The 21540-nt window shown below is 55.3% G+C and overlaps 1 protein-coding gene across 7 annotated transcripts in view; it reads right to left on the bottom strand.

The window, feature by feature from the left end:
* Positions 1-299: 299 nt before the first annotated feature.
* The window catches only part of SCAPER (S-phase cyclin A associated protein in the ER), a 219358-nt gene continuing 198117 nt past the window's right edge, over positions 300-21540 (bottom strand). For all 7 annotated transcript variants that reach the window (XM_076075118.1, XM_076075117.1, XM_076075115.1 and 4 more), the window contains 3 exons: positions 4503-4694; positions 4208-4250; positions 300-3790 (listed from right to left, as the gene is read on the bottom strand). In XM_076075118.1, the coding sequence (XP_075931233.1) occupies positions 3630-3790; positions 4208-4250; positions 4503-4694 (396 nt within the window). In that variant the 3' untranslated portion in view covers positions 300-3629. The remainder of the gene's footprint in view (positions 3791-4207; positions 4251-4502; positions 4695-21540) is intronic.

Raw genomic sequence — 21540 nt, forward strand, 5'->3', positions numbered from 1 at the left:
CCGATGAGTCCCAGGCACGGCAAATAAAAAGAACCAGTGCAAAGGCTCGCGTGGTTTAAATTCTAAACTACTGCTGGGTTTACAAGGGGGAGGTGGGCGTGGGAAAAGGCCGAGGAGGCAAGGCTGAACAGGGCGCGTGCAAGGGGGGAAATGCACATTTTGACGCGGAGATCTGGAAATAGAAGGGAGTGAAATTGGTCGTTCTTTTGAAACAGAAATGAGCCAAACATCGCGACCGATGCAAGGACGACTCGTGACAACTCTTCTTGAGAACCAACCAAAAAACCCACCGGCTTCGATTTAACGAACACTGCGGTAATTGTTTTATTTTACATTGAAACATCTCTTAAGATATTCATACACGTGTACAAACAACAACAGCACATCTGTTTAGAAGCCTCTGAAGATTGTTTCAGTCGCTCAAGTCTGTTAAATTAGCTTTATTATATTAATATAAGGTGACGAACAAACAATGTACAATAAGTGCCTCCTAGCACGTGTCTCCTCCGTTTGGAGCACGGGGAAGGAATCCATCCTCGCGGCAACGTGCAGCTGCAGGGCCTGCACTCTCGATAGCTGCGAGAACTCTTCATGTCAGTCTACGGGTGTACGTGTTAATCTATGGGTTTCAGTGTTAGTCTATGGGTCTCCGTGTAAGTCTATGGGTGTCCGTGTTAGTCTATGGGTCTCCGTGTAAGTCTGTGGGTGTCCGTATTAGTCTATGGGTCTCCGTGTTAGTCTAATTTTTTCCGTGTTAGTTTATGGGTCTCCGTGTTAGCCTATGGGTCTCAGTGTTAGTCTATGGGTCTCAGTGTTAGTCTATGGGTCTCCGTGTTAATCTATGGGTCTCAGTGTTAGTCTATGGGTCTCCGTGTCAGCCTGTGGGTCTCCGTGTTAGTCTATGGGTCTCCGTGTTAGTCTATGGGTGTCCGTGTTAGTCTATGGGTGTACGTGTTAGTCTATGGGTCTCCGTGTCAGTCTATGGGTCTCCGTGTACGTCTATGGGTGTCCGTGTTAGTCTATGGGTTTCCGAGTTACTCTATGGGTGTCCGTGTTAGTCTATGGGTTTCTGTGTCTATTGATCTCTACGTCGGTCCATGGCTCTCGATGTTTGCCTATGGGTTTATAATGGTAGCGTGCGTAGTGGCGTGGTTAGAATGGGCCCTGGTGTAAGGAATGAAATTGGGCTGTCCAACCCACTCCGAGGGGTGTCTTTCACCCCCTAACCCCTCTCCGTCACGTACGCCTCACTGCAGCTGCACTGCCTGCAAACGCGACACCGCTGCACAGGCACAGGGATCACCATTAACCCAGCGATCCCTCCCAATGGCGCACGGAGCGATCCGCCAGAGCGATGCCAAAATCCGTGCGCAGCCCTGCTCACCATCACCACAGTAATAGTTAAAATTTTGAATCCCTTTAACTGGAAGCCACGGGTCGTGTTCAAATGATGGGCACACGCACGCGTGCGTACGCACGCACGGACCGAGTAGCAAGGCGTCTAAACCTTTACGACACCGCCACGGACAACAAAAGTTTTGACGACGAGAGGTCGAGATGGAGGGGAGAGTTTGTTCGAAGGTGTCCCGGGGGGGGGTATCCAGAATCGGCGCGGCACCGCGCTGCCGATAACGAAAGAAAACGCGTCCGTAAGAGCTCGGGGCCGCTGGGACGGAGTTGGACTCGGGGTCCTGGCTCGCCGCTGACCGTGGTGCGGGCACGCTGGGTAGGAGGGGGCCGCCGTGTCCGCGCGTCACAAAACGCGGCTCCATTCGGGGTTTTTTTTTTCATTTTACTTACCGCAAACGCCCGACAAGACGACGACGACGACGACCCCCACCCCCTCCCCCCCCTTTAATTGTTCGCTAAAGTGCAATTAACTCAGATAAATACGCAAAGGTATTGTTATGCTACTGGCTTGCTGTAACCACGAATGCTCGCACCGAGCAAAATGCGCAGAGGGGCCTCCCCACAGCGTGCGGCTCGCAAACGGCACAGGCGCCTCCACCACGCGGTCGTCACGTCGCTTACTGGGAGCAGGAACAGTGTGTACACACACGTGTGTGTGTGTACACACTGTGTGTACACGTGTGTACACACACACACACACGTGTGTACACCCGTGGTGAGATAGCGATGCCAGAGGGGTGACCGAAAAGGTATGCCCCGTCAGCGAGGCACCTACAAGTCCCCGCAGGGCGCGTGCGAGGCTGTGATGTCGTTGCCGGCACCGCACGCACCGAACCGCCGTCTCCCCGAGTACTCCAAGGTTCACCGCACCGGCTGCTCTCTCTTTTTTGTTTTTAAGGGCGAGTCCACGGAGACGCAGCTCGGGTTAAGTTCGGACTTTAAATGCAAACCTCCGTGCGGTGCATCACGGGCAGGGATCGAACTTGGGAAAACGCGGGTTCGCAATGCGGCGCGCAGACGCAACACACCGCCGTATTGACCTTACGCAAATACAAAGATTCCCAGTGTAGCCTACGCAGCCCATAGGGGCAAGAGCTGGTAGCGAGCACCAATGAAGGCCTGCGCGTCGCACGCGGGGAGCGGGCTGGCCACCTTCGTCTCCCCGCGTGGTGCTGTTCACTGCACGGCCTCATCAGGTACTCATTTAATGCTGAGCCGACCCAGGGGAGGCCCAGACGCGGCTCAGATATTCGCCGATGTTCGCCTCGAGCAGGAATAAGACGAATTTTCCCACGCTCGCACACGGGGGACAGAGACACGACCCAGGCTACGGAGCGGTGCACCGGTGCTGGGCCATCGTGTCCCCAAGTCAGCGGCGGCTTTATTGGACGCTGCCCTGTTAAATGCCCTGCCGGGCATTTTAGCCAAGGGTTGCCACCACCAAATGAACAAAAACACCGGCACGTATCATCGGAAACAAGAAGAATATGTCGCAAAATGTCGGAAGAGGTGGGAACTACTTGTGAGCGCGTCATCTCCACTGCGGTCGAAATATTATTACTGGTACAATGACACAACTGACAAAAAAACGCGTGGACTTTCAATGTTTCCGGAAAGACGGACAGATTTCCCGGGACAGAGGCTGCTTCAACAACGTGAGAAAAACGATCCTGGCAAAACCAGGACAAGTGGCTAACCCTAGAGGTGAACTGCTGTAAAGGTGAGTGAGTGTGTAGGCGAGTGGAATTGGTGGGTATACAGGTGAGTGTGTAGGCGAGTGGAATTGGTGGGTATACAGGTGAGTGGGTAGGTGAGCGTGTGGGTACAGGTGCCCTGGTTGAGCCTTACAGAAATGCGTTGTGTACTGTAGTCGTGGTGTCTTCTTACGCAACTGACAAATACACAAACTGGACTTTTGGCGTCCGGGGAAGACTTCAGAGATTTCCCAGGACAGCGACCAATCAAGAGGACGATCCTGGGAAACACAAGGACGGGAGGCAACCCTACGCACGGTTGGGGTGGTGGCAAAGCATACACATGGGGGTGGTGTGGCCAGCCCCACGCCCACTTGCCCGGCCGTCTTTGTCTCCCCAGGGACGACGTTTTACGCACCGCACCAGGTACTAATTTAAGGCCGCCAACACTCTTGTCTTCCACCGATGCCGGAGCCGGGACTCCACCGTCGCTTCACCGGTTAGCCGGTGGGGCCGGCGGCGAACTCAGCGCTCGCAGTGCGGCGGGACGCCGGCACCGCCACCACCGCTTGCCGGCTCGCCGCTCGCCGCGTCGCCCGCGCCGTCGCTGAAGAAGCGCAGCGCGCCCTCCCACTGCTCTTGCGGGAAGCGGCTGTAGACGTCCAGGTCGTCCTCGCCGCCAGTGTCTGCGAGCGAGAGGGCGAGCAGCTTGCCGAGAGGGTGGATGAGCGGGTGGGTGCGCAGGCGAGTTGGTTGAGTGGGTGAATCGCGTGGGTGGGTGAGCGATAGAGTGGGTCGGTGAGTAGATGGGTGAATAAGTGTGTCAGTGAGTAGATTTGTGGGTGAATGCGTGGGTGAATGAGTGAGTGGGTGGGTGAGTAAGTGAGCTGATGATGTGTAGGTAAATAGCTGAGTAAGGGAGTGCATGAACGAGTAGGGTGGATGAGTTGGTGGGTTAGCAGTGAAAGGGTGGGTGAGTGGGTGAATCATTGACTTGTTGAGTGGGTAAAGAAGTGTCTGGGTGGGTGGGTAAGTGATGCCAGGGTGCAGACAGTGAGTTGGGAATTAAAGGGTTAAATGAGCTGCTGGTGAGGGTCCCTTACCTGGGTACTTGCGTGTGGTAGAAGACGCAGCCTGGATCGTCTCCTACACAAAGACACACGCACGCACGTTTTTGTATATACGTTTGTGTATATCCCCCGTATATAGCCTTCAATAAACTGGGTAAGTGCTGCTAGCGAGCACCTATGAAGGCTGGCACGGCACACGAGGGAGGGGTGGCGGGTGGAAGGAGGGAGAGCCACATTTACACGGGGTTCTCCCCTCTTCCACCGCTAATGTGAGATATTCCACCCTCCTCGTCCTCGCTGCCATGAATACGGATCCACGGCGTCACACCTGAATGAAGGATGTGAGCAGCGTGCAGCTGAGCTCGGTCTGCAGGGTGCTGCGGTTGACGGGGCTGCGGTGGCATGCGGAGAGCAGCGTGGGGAAGAGCACCCGGCGCAGGCGAGCCTCGCTGAAGTACTGGAATGGCAGCAGGCACAGCTGCTGCAGCACTGTCGGCTGCCGGCCCGACTGCACGATCGTCTGCGCGGCAGCGGGGAAGGCGGGCAGAGAGAGCGGGACAGAGAGAGAGAGCGGGACAGCGAGAGAGAGCGGGAGAGAGAGCGGGACAGAGAGAGAGCGGGAGAGAGAGCGGGAGAGAGTGGGTGGGGGAGAAAAATGGAAATGTTAATCGGAAGTTACACACTCAACATTTTTTAAAATCTTGTACGATACGGTCCTAATCTAACCGTGCACGTGATGGCATTGTGTGCAGGATGCCAACGTCGAGGTCTGCTGCTTGCCACGACGAGAGGGCTCCAGGAGCAGGGAGAGTTCGTGTAGTGCCGCTGCTGTTGAAGGAGCGGAGACCAAAGTTGTTTAACATGTGGTCCATAATTCTGATGTTGCATGGCCACAATCGCCCTCCTGTGCTTTGTTTTCAATGTATCTCTACGTGTGTCTATGTATCTCAATATGTCTCTGTGCATCTCTGTGTGTCTGGATGGGTTTACGACATCGTCGATAGTTTGGGTTGCGTGGCCACAATGCATGAATGAGATACGTGTGTCGGGCAGCTGTTGATGTTCACGATAACTCGCAACGTAAGTTTTCGTAGCCAATACCACCGTCCATGTTTGCTTTTGGGTTGGGCCACGTGCCGGTAGTTTTTGTGCCCAAATTCTCGTCATTAACTCTCCGCGGCCCGACAAGGCTGTCACGTTTGCACAGACGCCATCATCGCCGTCGTCATGACTCTTCACACGCGTGCCCACGCGCTTGATCCGTTCTCACCGATGAAGCTCCTTGCCACGACGTAGGGCAGCGTTCCGCTCTCGCGTCAGCCCCGAGCTCCATAGGCGAGCGTCATCCTCGGCAAATTCAATGGATCATCGGAATACCTTGCTTTGCACAATACCGTTCACACCACGACCACTCTTCGCCAACTCTGCCCCCCCCCCTCCTCCCTTTCCGAACTTTGTTTTGATTCATTACGAATGTCACCTTCCTCCACCTGCGGCGGCTGGGAGACCCGGCGGTCCCCACGGAGCCAGAGATGACGATACGCATCTTCGGCGTGCGTGCGGCTCGTTGTCAAAAGGGAAGTCCCCCCCCCCCCGCGCACCCCACCCCCCTCTCCCCCGCGTCTCCACGTAGAGAATGTGGGTGTAATAGATGCCTTTGAGGTGTTTGTGCAACAGCAAGCCATTGTGTTCCGGTCACTTGCTAAATGCCACTGGCTATGATGATGTTTCGTGGTGATGATGATCACGGTGACTGACAGTGATGATGACGATTTATGATCATGATGATGATATCGATCACGACGATCGTTGCCATTATGCTGCTGATGATACTGTTGGTGACAATGACGGTGATACTGCTGCTGGTAATAATGGTGATCTTGCTGCTGCTGATGATGATGGCGAGTGACAGAGACGACGACGATTACAGATGACCGTTGCGGTACAGGTCGAGGGACACACAGGGTCACACGGAGGCACGGGGACGATGCGGCGAGCCAGAGAGACACAGGCGCAGTGTGAGAAAGACACGCAAGGACAGAAGACACAGGCGCCGAGAGAGGAAATGCCCCCAGAAAACCTGTTCATCTCTTCTGAAGGAGGGACTCGCAACTATTTTTGGAAAGTAATGAGAGGGGCGGACTGAGGCCATCAAAGACCATCGTGCCCGCGGTGTCACCTTACGGCCTCTCCTCTCTTGTTTGCGAGCGTACTTTACCATCTCCTCTTCGCCACAGCCACCTGGGGAGGGCAGAGGCTCCTGACAGCGTTGGGCGTCTTCAAATCTCAACTCGAATCCGACGTTCTTGTAAAAAAAAAAAAATGTTACTCTCCGATTCGTTTTGCTTCGCTTTGGCTCTTATTCAGCCAACCGGTTCTTTCTTTCGTTCGTTAACATTTCATTCTTTGCATTCACGGAGCCTTGAGACTTTTAGTGAAAGGCACCGCACGCGTGAGTGTGTGTGTGTGTGGGGAGTGGTAGTGCAGTGGTTAGCACACTGCGCTGCGAACACGGCGACCCGAGTTCGGATTCCCAATCACAGCCAAAATCGATGACCAATATCTGAACTGGTCCTGGGCCTCTCTCAGGGTCATCTCAACCTTAAATGAGCCCCTGGCGTGGCATCTAAATGTCAGCACTTTGGAGATGATTTTGTACCAAAAGGATATGTATATGTACAGAACCACGTAGGCCGGTTTGTACCCTGCTTTTAAACGACTGGATGTTCCGTAGTTTAACTCGAGCGGAGTGAACCATCCCAAGGTAACCCTCCACGTCTGTATATTTAAGTCTAAGCAGTCGTTAACTTTAACAGCTCAGCGGGCCCCACTGTGCTCGAGGAATGCTCTTGCCTATAGTAACGCCCAGGCAACCCAAGGGTGTTTGTTTAACAGCGGTCGCTCCCTGCCGATGAGACTCGGACAGGTCAAAACCAGCGCAGTATTCTTCTGCTCGCGCCGCGCGCTGTTTGGCGTGGCGTCCGACGTTTCGCGCCATAGGCAGGAAGATAATCGAATCTTCCCCCCCCCCCCCCCCCGGCAGAGATGAGTAACGCGACTACGGCGACTGCTACGACGCGCGGCACAACCGGAGAACACATCGGAGGGCTGCACTGCAGCAAGTTCAGCTGACAGAGACCAAGGGAGTAGTCCGAGAGATTACCGCTCAAATCACTGCTGCTGGAACACACTTTGTGCGCAGAAGACACACATGCTGACAGACATCATTTTTTACAGCTGAACATTTCTTTGTACTTGTTATTATTATTATTATTTTTACGGAGCTTGGCTGCGGGGTAATTTTCGATCGTGACATTTGAGACGCGGCGCGCCGGCCGCTGCAAAAACAAACAGCGCTGGAAACACACGGGGCGGATGGCGGTACCGCAGGGGAGGCCTGACGTGGGCCCGACCTGATACCGAACGGCCCGCAGGGGAGGCCTGACGTGGGCCCGACCTGATACCGAACGGCCCGCAGGGGAGGCCGGACGTGGGCCCCAACCTGGGGCATGATGTGAGCGAGGTCGTGGCGAGTTGAAACAAAATACATAAAAACGAATTAAAGCCCCGTACGATGAAAGTCGTAAATTTAAAACACGGGCGCGCACGTACGCTGGGCAAGGCATTAGCTCGCTCGCTTGCTCGCGGCGCCGGCAACAGCGAGCGGTGGGAGGAGAGTGGGCGGTTCCGGAGTTGCTGATCCGCGAGCGGGTCAGATAATTATCGCACGGCGTGAGACCGCGCGGTGTAAATCAACGTAAATCATGCGCGGCCGCGCAACGCAGCCGCCGAGGCCGAGAGCGATCGCTGGCACCGGCCGTCCACCGCTCGGAAGACACGGCGGAGGGAGAGGAGGGAACGGAGGGAGACTAAATGTGTGCCTGAGCACTCGAGGGCACGGCCTTCCGGAGGCTACGCAAACGGAGAATTCGCCTGTCCCCGTCCCCCCCCTTTTTTTGTTAAGCTTTTCAAACAAGGTTGAACGCCGGCAATGTGTTTTTCTACGTCCGTCCTGTAACATGGGTCATGATAATTCTCGTGATGACGATCCAAACCAGATAACGATCCAAGCAAGCAAGCGTTGCTCAAATTTTTACAATAATAAGCAAATAAAAAACACCCCTTTCCGGCCTCGATGCGGCGACGACAGCGTCACCCCGCCTCGTCACCTCGCAAAGCGGCTCGGGATGTGGATCGCTATCATCCCGGGCTGACGCTAGCGAGGACGAGCGCAGGGTCGGAGAGCGTCACAGCAGGGGGGGGGTGGGTTCCAAGCGTATTGATGCACACCCCCCGCCCCCCCCCGCCGTCTGGGAAGCGGTGACCTCGCGATGCGGCGGTGGATTTTCTGAAATCGCTGCCGCTCGGGGCACAGGAAGAGTTCGGGGCTCTACGCAGCCACTCAAGACGACGAGAAATGAATCGGCGTTGTCTATGAATAGGAACCATTCGGAACGGTGCCGGCACACACGCTTGGTGCTGTGGGGGGGGGGGGGGAAATGCCGGCGAGATGCGGGCCATGCCGTCATATACCGGGCCATTCCCAACCGCTCGCCCGGTCCGTGGCAAATACGCGGCAGCATGCGGTCATCGCAACTGGCGGACTCGAGAGAGTTCGACGTAATTGTATCACGCGTGTCGTGCGCAGTCATTGAGGAGCCCCAGCGGAGGCCATGAATCCGCGACACACGAACACACCCCCCCCCGGTTGAAACGTGGAGTTGAGCTCTGGACGCCCCGGGCCGTCCAGGCACCTCGCTCCGTGGCTTTTGTTACCGAGCTGACGATGGTACGCGGCCGCGCGTTTGAACTCAGCGCTCGTTCCACCGCTGACGCCGCCGCCACCGCCGCACCGCATCGGTGATTTGTAAGCGGGGCCTCCTGACCTCGCGAGCAACCCGGGCACCTCCGCACCCCGTCCGCCAGCCCGTCCGGTCCGGCCAGGAGCCATCATTCACCTCCTTCGCCCCCGCCACCCGCACGTCAACGCCACTTAGCGAACGGGGTTGGGGCTACGCGACGCGAGGAGGCCCCGGGCGAGGGAGCCCACCGCACGCGCCCAGACTCGCGACGGCGATTTGGCCGCCCCGGAAAGAGAAGTGATAAAAAAGTGAACGCCACCGGCGGCCGAACCCTCCAGGTCGGGTCGACGGCGCGGCCGCCGCCGCCGCCGCCGCCGCCGCCGCCGCCGCCGCCGCCGTCGTCGCAGCCGGCGAGTGACCCGACCAAGGTCAGAGCGCGGCGGTGGCAGAGGAGGCAGAAGACGTGGCCAGCCGTAAAGAGGCAACCGCCCCACGCGTGAGACGAGTTAGTACTCTAGCCCGTGACGAGTTAGTACTCTAGCCCGTGACGAGTTAGTACTCTAGCCCGTGACGAGTTAGTACTCTAGCCCGTGACGAGTTAGTACTCTAGCCCGTGACGAGTTAGTACTCTAGCCCGTGACGAGTTAGTACTCTAGCCTGAGACGAGTTAGTACTCTAGCCTGAGACGAGTTAGTACTCTAGCCTGAGACGAGTTAGTACTCTAGCCCGAGACGAGTTAGTACTCTAGCCCGTGACGAGTTAGTACTCTAAGATTAGTTAGTACTCTAGCCTGAGACGAGTTAGTACTCTAGCCCGTGACGAGTTAGTACTATAGCCCGTGACGAGTTAGTACTCTAGCCGGTGACGAGTTAGTACTCTAAGATTAGTTAGTACTCTAACCCGAGACAAGTTAGTACTCTAACCCGAGACGAGTTAGTACTCTAGCCTGAGACGAGTTAGTACTCTAGCCTGAGACGAGTTAGTACTCTAGCCCGTGACGAGTTAGTACTCTAGCCCTTGACGAGTTAGTACTCTAGCCCTTGACGAGTTAGTACTCTAGCCCGTGACGAGTTAGTACTCTAGCCCGTGACGAGTTAGTACTCTAGCCCGTGACGAGTTAGTACTCTAGCCCGTGACGAGTTAGTACTCTAGCCCGAGACGAGTTAGTACTCTAACCCGAGGAGAGTTAGTACTCTAACCGAGATGAGTTAGTACTCTAACCGAGATTAATTAATACGCTAACGGAGATGAGTTAGTACTCTAATCTGAGACGAGTTAGTACTCTAACCTGAGACGAGTTAGTACTCTAACTGAGATTAGTTAATACTCTAACCTGAGATTAGTAATACGCTAACCTGAGACGAGTTAGTACTCTAACCTGAGACGAGTTAGTACTCTAACCTGAGACGAGTCAGTACTCTAACCTGAGACGACTTAGTACTCTAACTTGAGACGAGTTAGTACTCTAACCTGAGACGAGTTAGTACTCTAACCTGAGACGAGTTAGTGCTATAGCCTGAGACGAGTTAGTACTCTAACCTGAGATGAGTTAATATTCTAACTAAGATTAGTTAATACTCTAACCGAGATGAGTTAATAATCTAATCGAGATGAATTAGTACTCCAACCGAGATGAGTTAGCACTCCAACCGAGATGAGTTAGTACTCAAACCTGAGACGAGTTAGTACTCAAACCTGAGTCGAGTTAGTACTCTAACCGAGACGAGTTAGTACTCTAACCCGAGACGAGTTAGTACTCTAACCTGAGACGAGTTAGTACTCCAACCGAGATGAGTTAATACTCTAACCGAGATGAGTTAGTACTCTAACCGAGACGAGTTAGTACTCTAACCTGAGACGAGTTAGTACTCTAGCCCGAGACGAGTTAGTACTCCAACCGAGATGAGTTAGTACTCTAACCTGAGACGAGTTAGTACGCTAACCTGAGACGAGTTAGTACTCTAACCGAGACGAGTTAGTACTCTAACCTGAGACGAGTTAGTACTCTATCCGAGACGAATTAGTACTCTAACCTGAGACGAGTTAGTACTCTAACCTGAGACGAGTTAGTACTCTAACCGAGACGAGTTAGTACTCTAACCGAGACGAGTTAGTACTCTAACCTGAGACGAGTTAGTACTCTAACCGAGACGAATTAGTACTCTAACCTGAGACGAGTTAGTACTCTAACCTGAGACGAGTTAGTACTCCAACCGAGATGAGTTAATACTCTAACCGAGATGAGTTAGTACTCTAACCTGAGACGAGTTAGTACTCTAACCTGAGAAGAGTTAGTACTCTAACCCGAGACGAGTTAGTACTCTAACCTGAGATGAGTTAGTACTCTAACCTGAGACGAGTTAGTACTCTAACCGAGATGAGTTAGTACTCTAACCTGAGACGAGTTAATACTCTAACCTGAGACAAGTTAATACTCTGAGACGAGTTAGTACTCCAACCGAGATGAGTTAGTACTCTAACCCGAGACGAGTTAGTACTCTAACCTGAGACGAGTTCGTACTCTAACCTGAGACGAGTTAGTACTCTAACCGAGATGAGTTAGTACTCCAACCGAGATGAGTTAGTACTCCAACCGAGATGAGTTAGTACTCTAACCGAGATGAGTTAGCACTCTAACCTGAGACGAGTTAGTACTCTAACCGAGACGAGTTAGTACTCTAACAGAGACGAGTTAGTACTCTGACATGAGACGAGTTAGTACTCTAACCGAGATGAGTTAGTACTCTAACCTGAGACGAATTAATACTCTAACCTGAGATGAGTTAGTACTCTAACCGAGATGAGTTAGTACTCCAACCTGAGACGAGTTAGTACAGGAAACGAAACGAGTAAGGAGTCTAATGGCAACTGCCTAGATATGTTGATAAAATATTTACTGAGTTCACTGATTGGCTGACTTAATGATATTGGAGCGGGGGGGGGGTGCGGCTGGGAATTGCATGCCCCTCACTTGAATAAGTGAGAGAGTTCTGACTCCGTGTTTGACTTGCGTGAGTCGACCAGGCCGAGCGAGCGACGCCGTCAAATCCACGCCGCTAAGTTGTCGTCGACCGGACTGAGACCTTCCACAGACGTAAAACACGCTGAATGGTCGAGGCCTGCTTTAGAGATCGGGATTTGCAAGCAAGGGTAAGAAGGGACGGTAAACCCATGGTCAAGAATGAGGACGGAAAGTAACAGCCAAGGAATGCAACGCATCCCGGCGGACGTTCCAGTTTGAGGAGGAGAGATGGAGCGATGAAATCAGCGACAGCGTGGAGGTTGTAAGGGGATCGTCTGTGTCGCAGGATCGTGAAGGATTGGCAACGGCTTGGGGGATGCCTTCATCTAGCAGTGGATTGATCATGGCTGATGATGAGTTTTGTTCTTTAACTTCCACAAATGCTATTTTCATAACTCCCCCGGCCCACCCCAACCAAAAGGTAGGTCCCCCCCCGTGTTGGGGCAAGTGCTGTTCGCGAGCACCTATTAAGACTGGCACGGCACCCTAGGGGGTGGGTGAGCAACACAACGCCCGGCCGCCTTTGTCTCCCCAGTGCTGATATTTACGCACCGAGTGTGTAACCTAGGGAAGGCCCAGAACCGGTTAAAATATTCGCGCAACCGTTATTGGCCGTGAGAGTGGCAATTCGAACTCGGGTCACTGGCTTCGTAGTGCAGTAGCCTAACCACTGCACCACCGCTCCTCCACTGGTGCCCCCCCCCCCATCACAGGCCTCTCCTCTCCCCGCCCCGCAGTGGAGGTCTCGCTCGGCCAGGCCCTCCCAACAAGAAAAACAGGAGCCGCTTGTGAAACTGTCCCCGCGCGGCACGCACACAGTGTCAGCGTGCACCTTGTGTGAGGACACTCGGACGGATAAATAAAGTAAATAAATACGAGGGGCTGCTCGGCGCTATGAACGTCGCCGCTGGACAGGGACCTTCAAAGGTGGAGAGGGGGATTTTCTTTGTTAGGATTCTTCGGATGTTTTACGGATTCGGTGCCACACACCGCGCGGATACGTGCACACACGCGCTGAAAAAAAAATTGCCCGCGGTCAATTTGAAAGGAGCCGCGCGCAAAATAGGGGGTCGCCTCCCCCCCCATCCCACCCCCCACCCCCCCCCCTACCAAAGCGCGGCTTGACGCGCAAGCGGAAAAATGAGACACTTGGTCGCGCGATCGTTTTACGACGTTCAGAGTGTGCGCACTGACGGCCGGCGGTGAGCGACCCCGGCTTCTGCCTACCGACGCCGATCCTCACCGGGGTCCGGTATGGAGAGCAAAGCTGAGGCCTACGCAGCGGAAGAGCACGGTGCGAGTTCGACTGACGTTCCACGACAATCTACACGGCGCAGGGAGAATCGCGCGGATGTTTCAACCGGATTCCAGCGTGGCTGGGGGGCCGCGAGGAGCTAAGCGCATTTCTATTGAGACCGCACATCGTGACGAGCCCTTCTGTAACGACGACAATGGACGCTTGAGCGCCGCGGTTTGACACCGGCGCTGTCAAGCCCACCGCTTGCCAAAGTAGCGACAAACACTCCGCCTGACTCCCCGGGTCCCCGCACGCGCCATGTCCCCCCGTTCGCAAAGACGCCGGCGGTCATGGCCGTCCGTTCACAAATATCAAGGCAACTACGACACTTAACAAAGACAAAGGACCCCCGTATAGCCTGTAACAGACTGTTGGGGCAGGTGTTGCTAGTGAGCACCTATGAAGGCCAGAACGGCACACCAGGGGGTGGGTGGTCAACACCATGCCCGGCCGCCTTTGTCTCCCCAGTGGCGATGTTTACAGATTGCACCAGGGACCCAATTGAGGGAGAGCCGACCTAGGGGAGGCCCAGGACCGGTTCAGATAATCATCACCGGTGTTGGCTGTGAGCTGGAATCGAACTCGGGTCGCCGGGTTCGTAGCACAACGCACTAACCCCTACAGTGCCGCTCCCCACAACACTGAACAAACTGGTGCTCACAGACGTTTGGGGGGGTAAAATGGGTATGTAAAAAACATTTTTTGAAGACTAGGCCGCCAAGTGTACGTATCGGGAAGTTCCAAAGGACGTGTCGTATTTTCTACTCACTCAAATGATCGGGGACGTTCTTTAAAGAGCTGGAATAGAAAGCAGGTGAAGCCTGCTCCCAGTTATTGGGTGAATGTAAAAAAATAAACGTCGTCCAGGGCGCAGCGCTGCGATTGCCCGCACATGGCACTACTGGAAGGGTCGTTACTAGAGGCAGTTCTAGACAGAGAGCTGCTCCGGTGGGGATATTGGTCTCCTCTTGCACACCGCTCGGATGTATTGGGAGAGCTGGAAGTACCCACGTTTTACCTCACTGCACGCGACCTGCTGATCGACTAACTGCGAATGGTCAACCCATTCGCACAGCTGGGTGGACACAGCAGGGTGGACAAAGTTGGGTGGACAAAGTTGGGTGGTGGTGGGGGGGGGGGCGGGATTTAAGAAGCTTTCCCCATTGCTTGAACCGCCGCACGCGGGGATGGAATCGAACCGGCGATGTCTGCATTGCAAGTCCAGTGGTGCTGACCGTTCAGCAGCAGCACCGTGATATAAAACACGAAATCGGTGACAATGTAAGGGCCCTGTTCGGTTCACTTCATTGAAACGAGGATTCCTTCGCCATTCATTTGTTCCCTTCTTCGCGTCCGTCCGTCCTTCCTTCTCTCCCGATGCACTCCGCCCTTGAAGGCTCGGCCCTAATCAGCGAACTGTCAGTCGCAGCGTAAATATCGGACAAGTGGCGACTGATACTGACCAGGCCGCCTGCGAAATATCTCAACACCGCTCAGGCCCTCGTGGTGACAGAGACTTGGTTCTCTCTCTCGCTCTCTCGCTTTCGACCCCCCCCTCCCCCCCCCCACTTCTCTTGGTTGTCTCCTCTTTCCTTCTCGGCTTCTCTTCCGCTCGGCTGTTTCCTCTCTTTAGGTGGCTGCCTCCGCTGTCCTGCACCACTCCGTTTGGTCTCATTCCCTTTTTCCCGGTGCCCGTTTCGCTCCGCGAGGATTACCACCGCCCCCCCCCGCCCGCCCCCTTCCCTCTGTATAGAGCCGGAACGCCAAGCCGCATCACGGAAAAGGGGGCCGACCCCCTTCCCACTGCCGTCAACCTTTTCGAGGGCCAAGGGGAGGAGGAACGCGCCCTGCGACGGGGGGGGCAAACCGCGGCCGTGGAGGGGGACGTCGTTGGCAGCGCCCCCTCCCCCCCCCCCCCCACCACCACCACCACCGCGCGAGCGCGACGACGAAGGGAGAGACGGGAGGCGTAGAAAAATGGTCGCGCTCGCGTCCTCCGTTCAAAACGGCAACGCGGCGCCGCTGGACCGAACTTCGGCTTTGGAGGAAAGAATCGCGGCACTTGCCGAGCACGCTGCAGCAGTCTCCGGATTCTAAGACGCTCCCCCGGACAGTAAAGATGCACCCTCGCCTTCGGCAAAGGTGTCGATCGAGTAAAGACAAAATCTGGCCTCTCACACACACCAACACACGCGCACAGCTGCTGGATTATAAGATGCGTGCACCCAATGGCGGAGCCAGGACTTTCAGGTAGCGGGGGAAACCCCTCCAGCAACGAAAAATGATAGAGGAGTTGCTAGTTAAGTGAGGACTTGTCCCTTGCTTTTTATTTGACGCGTGTGCGGCGATGGCACGGCCATTGATCGAGGTGTCGAATTCGAACCGCGTTGTTAGTGATCGGCATCGCGCTCGCTGAAGGTGTCGATGACTTCAGGGAAATCGTGGACTCTGTATACTCAACTGTGCACAATTCTGCGAGTCACTTATAACTGCTTTTCCGTTACTTATTGCCAATTATGGACTCAGACTACTGTCCCGTCATCTCATAGAGTCCCTGGCACGTAATAATATGCTACACAGTGGCAGTGGGGGTCGCAACATGCCGATTTATTACTAATAAATCATTGGGGGGGGCACGTGCCACCCCACCCCCCCCTCCCCCACTGGCTCCGCCAGTGGGTGCACCTACCCCCAACTTTTGCTTTAAAATAACCGGGGAGGTGGGGGAAAGGTGCGTCTTTTAAGCTGGGGAATAGGGTAATTGCTTGCACTGTCGCGATTTTGTGATTGAGAATAAACTGCTCTCTTTATAAACACCGCGGTGAGTTCACGTAGCGGCACCTGGTGGCTGGACGGGGCTCAAGAGAACTCATCTACGCGCAACGCAGACAAACCTAAACCGCCATCCAATATGATTTCTACGCGAGCGATTCGCTGCCCTGTGCGTCGCGTGGGTTTGGATCGGCACGGGAGCTCCGAAGAGCTGCCCCCCCCCCCCCCCCACCAAGGCCCCACCCCCCCTACCGGCCCCCCCACACCCCCGCCCACCGGGCCCCCCGTCCGCCACTCCTCGACTCGTCTGTCCTCGGTCATCGTCTCTTGGGGGACCCCCCCACCCCGCGCCAGTCAACCCCGCCGAGGCTGTAAAGTGTGGCGGCTGCTGATGGTGGAGGTGGTGGCGACGGTGGCTGTGTGGCGGCAGTCGCGATGTGGTGGTGGCGGTGGTGGTGATGGTGGGCGGCGGTTGAAGCGGTGGCGGAGGATGGGTGGGGGGGGGGGTGAGGAGAAGGGAGCGAGGTTTGCGGAGGTCACGGGGTCAGGTTTAGACGGCTCAGCCCTCGTTGACGTTTGACCTGGAACGAGAGTGACGCTGCTGCCGCCCCCAGCATCCCTCCCCGTGAGTGAGGCTGCTCCACTGTGCTCCTTACTTGCTCACTCCTTTGCTCGCTCGCACACCCGCTCGTTCACCTGCCCGCTCGCTCACCCGCGAGGTCACCCACTCACCCGCCGACCCGCCCAGCTCGCCCGCGTTTCATAACCCGCGAGACCGACATTCTCACTCTCTGCACGGCTCCCTCGTTTGTCCCGTAATCCCCCCTCGCCCACCCCGTGGCATCATCGCTCACCCCCTCACTCACCCCGTCACTCACGCCCTCTCTCAACCCGTCGCTCACCCCGTCGCTCACCCCGTTGCTCACACCCCGCTCTCAAGAGAGGCCCGATTGGAGCCGGGAGCCGCTCTGGGCCTCCCTCCTAGCCAAAACAAGTGCGCGTCGTTAGTGGGGGCCGTATGAAAAATCCGCGGAAGCCGCCGTCGAGTCAAACAGTGGGTTCCTTTCACGAATACAAAAACACGCGTATTTTTTTACTCAATCAAGTGTGAATGTATATTTGCAAACTATGGCTGTGAACGACTTTGGGAGTGGAGCATATATTAATATAAAATTACACGTGTAAACATTTCACCTAATTTTCGTGGGGTTAGATATTTACCCAACTTTGGTGTCTTGTGGCCTTAGAGATGTGGAATTGTAAAGGAGCAGCCCTGAGAGTGCCCCACACAGGGCACCGCTGGAGGTAGGGGGCCCCTTCCATGACCACAAGGAGGTGGGGAACAGACTGGACCCGCACGCGCGACCTGCCCCATCGACTCAACCGACACGCACGTCAGGAAACAGGGCAGCACTGCGCTGAGCACCGTTGTTGCACATATACGTACGCACGTAGCCAGCCGCGATAATCGGAGGTGCGGGGGACGGACAACAAACGAAAACACAAAAAGCAGTTTTAAAGAAATGAGCTTTCAATCTAGACAATTTAAAAGTGCATAGCTCCAGTGGCTTCCTAATATCGGAAGGAAGAGCGTTCCAGACGGCCCCAGAAGCGCATCTGAAAGCGCGCAATGCGGTTGACCGTCTTTGTTCGATGGCTGAGCCCAAAAGCCGCTGCTGCTGCGAGGATGACCGGAGTTCACGTGATGGTTTACGCTCCTTGATGAGATCGGCAAGGTACTGTGGTTCGTCTGTAGCAAGAACTTTGTGTGTGTAATGAGTGCAACCTTAGCAGTAGCGATACAACAGAGATGATGAGACACGACCGGCCGCCGACTAGAGAGAGAGACCGAGCGAGCGACTGGCTGAGAGTTCATCTTCTTTGGTTCTTTCGGTAAAGTCACGTAGAAAGAATAAAATAATCAAATAAAATAAGACAATAAAAATTCTCACGACGTTTCGGCCACAACACAAGCAGCCTTCTTCAGGTCAAAGAACAGAACTGTCGGGACGACAGAGCTTCAATTTGAAACTCTGTCGTCCCGACAGTTCTGTTCAAATTCAGTTCAAATTGAAGCTCTGTCGTCCCGACAGTTCTGTTCAAATTCAGTTCAAATTGAAGCTCTGTCGTCCCGACAGTTCTGTTCTTTCACCTGAAGAAGGCTGCTTGTGTTGTGGCCGAAACGTCGTGATAATTTTTATTGTCTTATTTTATTTTATTCTCATTCTACGTGGTGACTTTACCGAAAGAACCAAAGAAGATGAATCCTTGCAGTCACGGAAGCTTTAAATCGAAATTTGGCTGAGAGTTGTTTCACCGTTGCTGCGTGTGCACCGCGCGGTACTCACTGCAGGGACTGGGAGTGCTCCTCACGGAGGGCCTCGCAGCCCGGCCACTTGCACACGCCGTGGCACGAGGGTGGGCGGCCCGGCGCAGCGCTCGCTTTGTCGTCGTCGTCAGGCTGCGCTCCGCCAACGCGCGAGTTTGCCGTAACGATTGAACCGAGAGCACTGCCGTGCCGTGTAGCGGGACTCCGTAAATATTAATGGGGGGGGGGGGGCCATGACAAGCCACATTCGAACACTGCGCTACAACGGCGAACGAGCAACGGCACCACGGGTCATCGCCGCACGCCTCCCTTTGCTCGGGCGCGCTCAGTTTAGTCCCCGATTAGTGAAGCCCACAAGGTCAAATTGAGTTCACTGCTGCACCATAATACGAATACGATTTCAACAAGACGCAAACAGAAGACTGTTAGAAAATCTGCATAAATAATAAATATGCGTGAATACGAATGGTTGAACTGTAACTTCGGGGGGGGGGGGGGGGGGCGGTAGGGGTGAAGTATGGTCTGAACAAGTCGAACCACCCGCATCACCAAAAGTCATGGGACAGCCTACGTCCGGCGTTGGCTGCGAAACTGTTACCACTATGACGATCATTCGCTATGAGAACGAAACATCGCAAGCGAAATGTTTACTGGGCTGCCGCGGATTATTTTTTCCCCCCCGTCCCGTTAGACACAGCATCGTCTTCACACCCCTCCCAACACCAACCGCACAGCCCACCCCTTAAATTAAGCAATGTCTCTGTGCTGGATGTTTTGTTTTTAAAACGCTCAAAATAAATAAACACGAGTCCCCTCGCCCGCTCGCTCCGTGTGCAAGCTCGGCCCGTGTGCACACGCGGCCCGTGTGCCTGCGTCCACTCTCGCCCCGTGTGTGCCTGCGTCCACTCTCGCCCCGTGTGCTTGCGTCCACTCTCGCCCCGTGTGTGCCTGCGTCCACTCTCGCCCCGTGTGTGCCTGCGTCCACTCCCGCCCCGTGTGCACGCGTCCACTCTCGCCCCGTGTGTGCCTGCGTCCACTCTCGCCCCGTGTGTGCCTGCGTCCACTCCCGCCCCGTGTGCACGCGTCCACTCTCGCCCCGTGTGTGCCTGCGTCCACTCTCGCCCCGTGTGTGCACGCGTCCACTCTCGCCCCGTGTGCTTGCGTCCACTCTCGCCCCGTGTGTGCCTGCGTCCACTCTCGCCCCGTGTGTGCCTGCGTCCACTCTCGCCCCGTGTGTGCCTGCGTCCACTCTCGCCCCGTGTGTGCCTGCGTCCACTCTCGCCCCGTGTGCCTGCGTCCACTCTCGCCCCGTGTGCACGCGTCCACTCTCGCCCCGTGTGCCTGCGTCCACTCTCGCCCCGTGTGCCTGCGTCCACTCCCGCCCCGTGTGCACGCGTCCACTCTCGCCCCGTGTGTGCCTGCGTCCACTCTCGCCCCGTGTGTGCCTGCGTCCACTCTCGCCCCGTGTGTGCCTGCGTCCACTCTCGCCCCGTGTGTGCACGCGTCCACTCTCGCCCCGTGTGCACGCGTCCACTCTCGCCCCATGTGCACGCGGAGCGAGTGCAAGCGCGCCCCGAGTGTGAAGCGATCTGCCCCGGTGTGAAACAAAAGCGCGACCCCATTCCGCATCCTGCGTCGATCGCCGCTGCCCGGAATCGTTTTGACACCGGGCCCGAGTGCAGCTAAGAGGGTGAAGGCGCAGCGCTGCCGATTTGTCTCTCGCGCTTCGCTGCTGGCGGAACGGCCTTGGCGAGACGGAGCTCGGAAAATCGACCAATCGAGGGAAAGGGAAGCGCAGGATTGAGCACGACGCTTCGTGGCTCGACAGCCGAGGGGAGGAGAAGGCGTAGACGGGAGGATGTCCGCCCCGGAGACGGAGCGATTCCGTTGAGCTCAAGCGCAGAAGATGAACCGTGGCATCGCAGGAACCGCGCGGGCTCGTGACGGTGTGGGGAGGCCTTCATCCAGCGGTGGATAGACCGTGGCTGACAACGACGACAATATTAACAAAATGGAAAATATATATTTTTTTAAATTCCAAATTAATAACACTGCGGAATAAATATATATGTATATATACAAATATATATATCATGTGCTGCTTAAAGAAAAGCTCTCATCTCTCTGAAAACATTAATTTTGCTAAAAGGATTGGGGTTTGCAGGGATTACCAGGGAGAAGGTGAGACCTGTGACCCGTGACCTCTGCGAGTGACCCCTAGGCTGCGTAGCGTGGATGAAGTGCAACGACGCCTACTACGACCAATCCCGTTGGGTCTCGGGAGCCAAGCAGGGTCGAGCCTGGTCAGTTCTTGGATGGGTGACCGCCACCGCCACCACCAAGGCTTGCCAAGCGCTGTCGGCGGGGAGCTGCGGCGAGTTGTTGCCAGGGACAGTGTCACCCCCCCTCATAAAAACCGCAGCGCGGTTGTGGATTTTCTCAGGGCAACATGGGTAGAACGGTGCATGACGGAACACGACAGAGGATTTTTTCAAGCCACCATCAATATATTTAAATAGAATTATCTTGACCTGTCACAGCCTTAGCTTTTGTTACACGCGAGACGTTTGTAAAATGTGCGCGGTTGTTTAGCACCGAACAATGGTCCGATTGTAGATGTAGGGAATAAACGAGACGCTTGGCCACTTATCATAGTCTGAGTCGACCTAGAGGAGGCCCAGGCCAGATCGACGTGCAATTTTGTCACACGGGTGTCGACTGTGCTTCACGATCAGGAAGCGAGACCTGGTTCCAACTACTTCATAAAGCAGCACAACACATGTGGTACACATATACACATCCCCATACATCGTAGCCCTAATAGAACCGTTGGGGCATTATTCTGTGAGCGAGCCCCAATTTAGGCCTGCAACATCCAAGAGTGGTGTGGCCAGAACCATGCCTGGCAGCCCAGTGCTGACGTTCACGGATCACGCCAGATAATCAAGCTCAGGGCGAGTTGACCTGGAGAAGACCAGCACAGCTTCAGTTGTCGCTTGCCACCGGAATCTAACTTGGTCCGCCGGGGGTTCGCAGCGCAGTGTGCGCTAACTCACCACGCCACCACTCAAACCCAACTACATACGCACGATCTCACGCGCGCGTGCACTCGAGCACACCCGTGCACGCTCACACACACACGCA

The sequence above is a fragment of the Petromyzon marinus genome, chromosome 52, assembly GCF_048934315.1.
Source record: "Petromyzon marinus isolate PM22_M1 ecotype Great Lakes invasive population chromosome 52, UKy_Petmar_22M1.pri1.0, whole genome shotgun sequence".
Classification (NCBI taxonomy): Eukaryota; Metazoa; Chordata; class Hyperoartia; order Petromyzontiformes; family Petromyzontidae; genus Petromyzon; species Petromyzon marinus.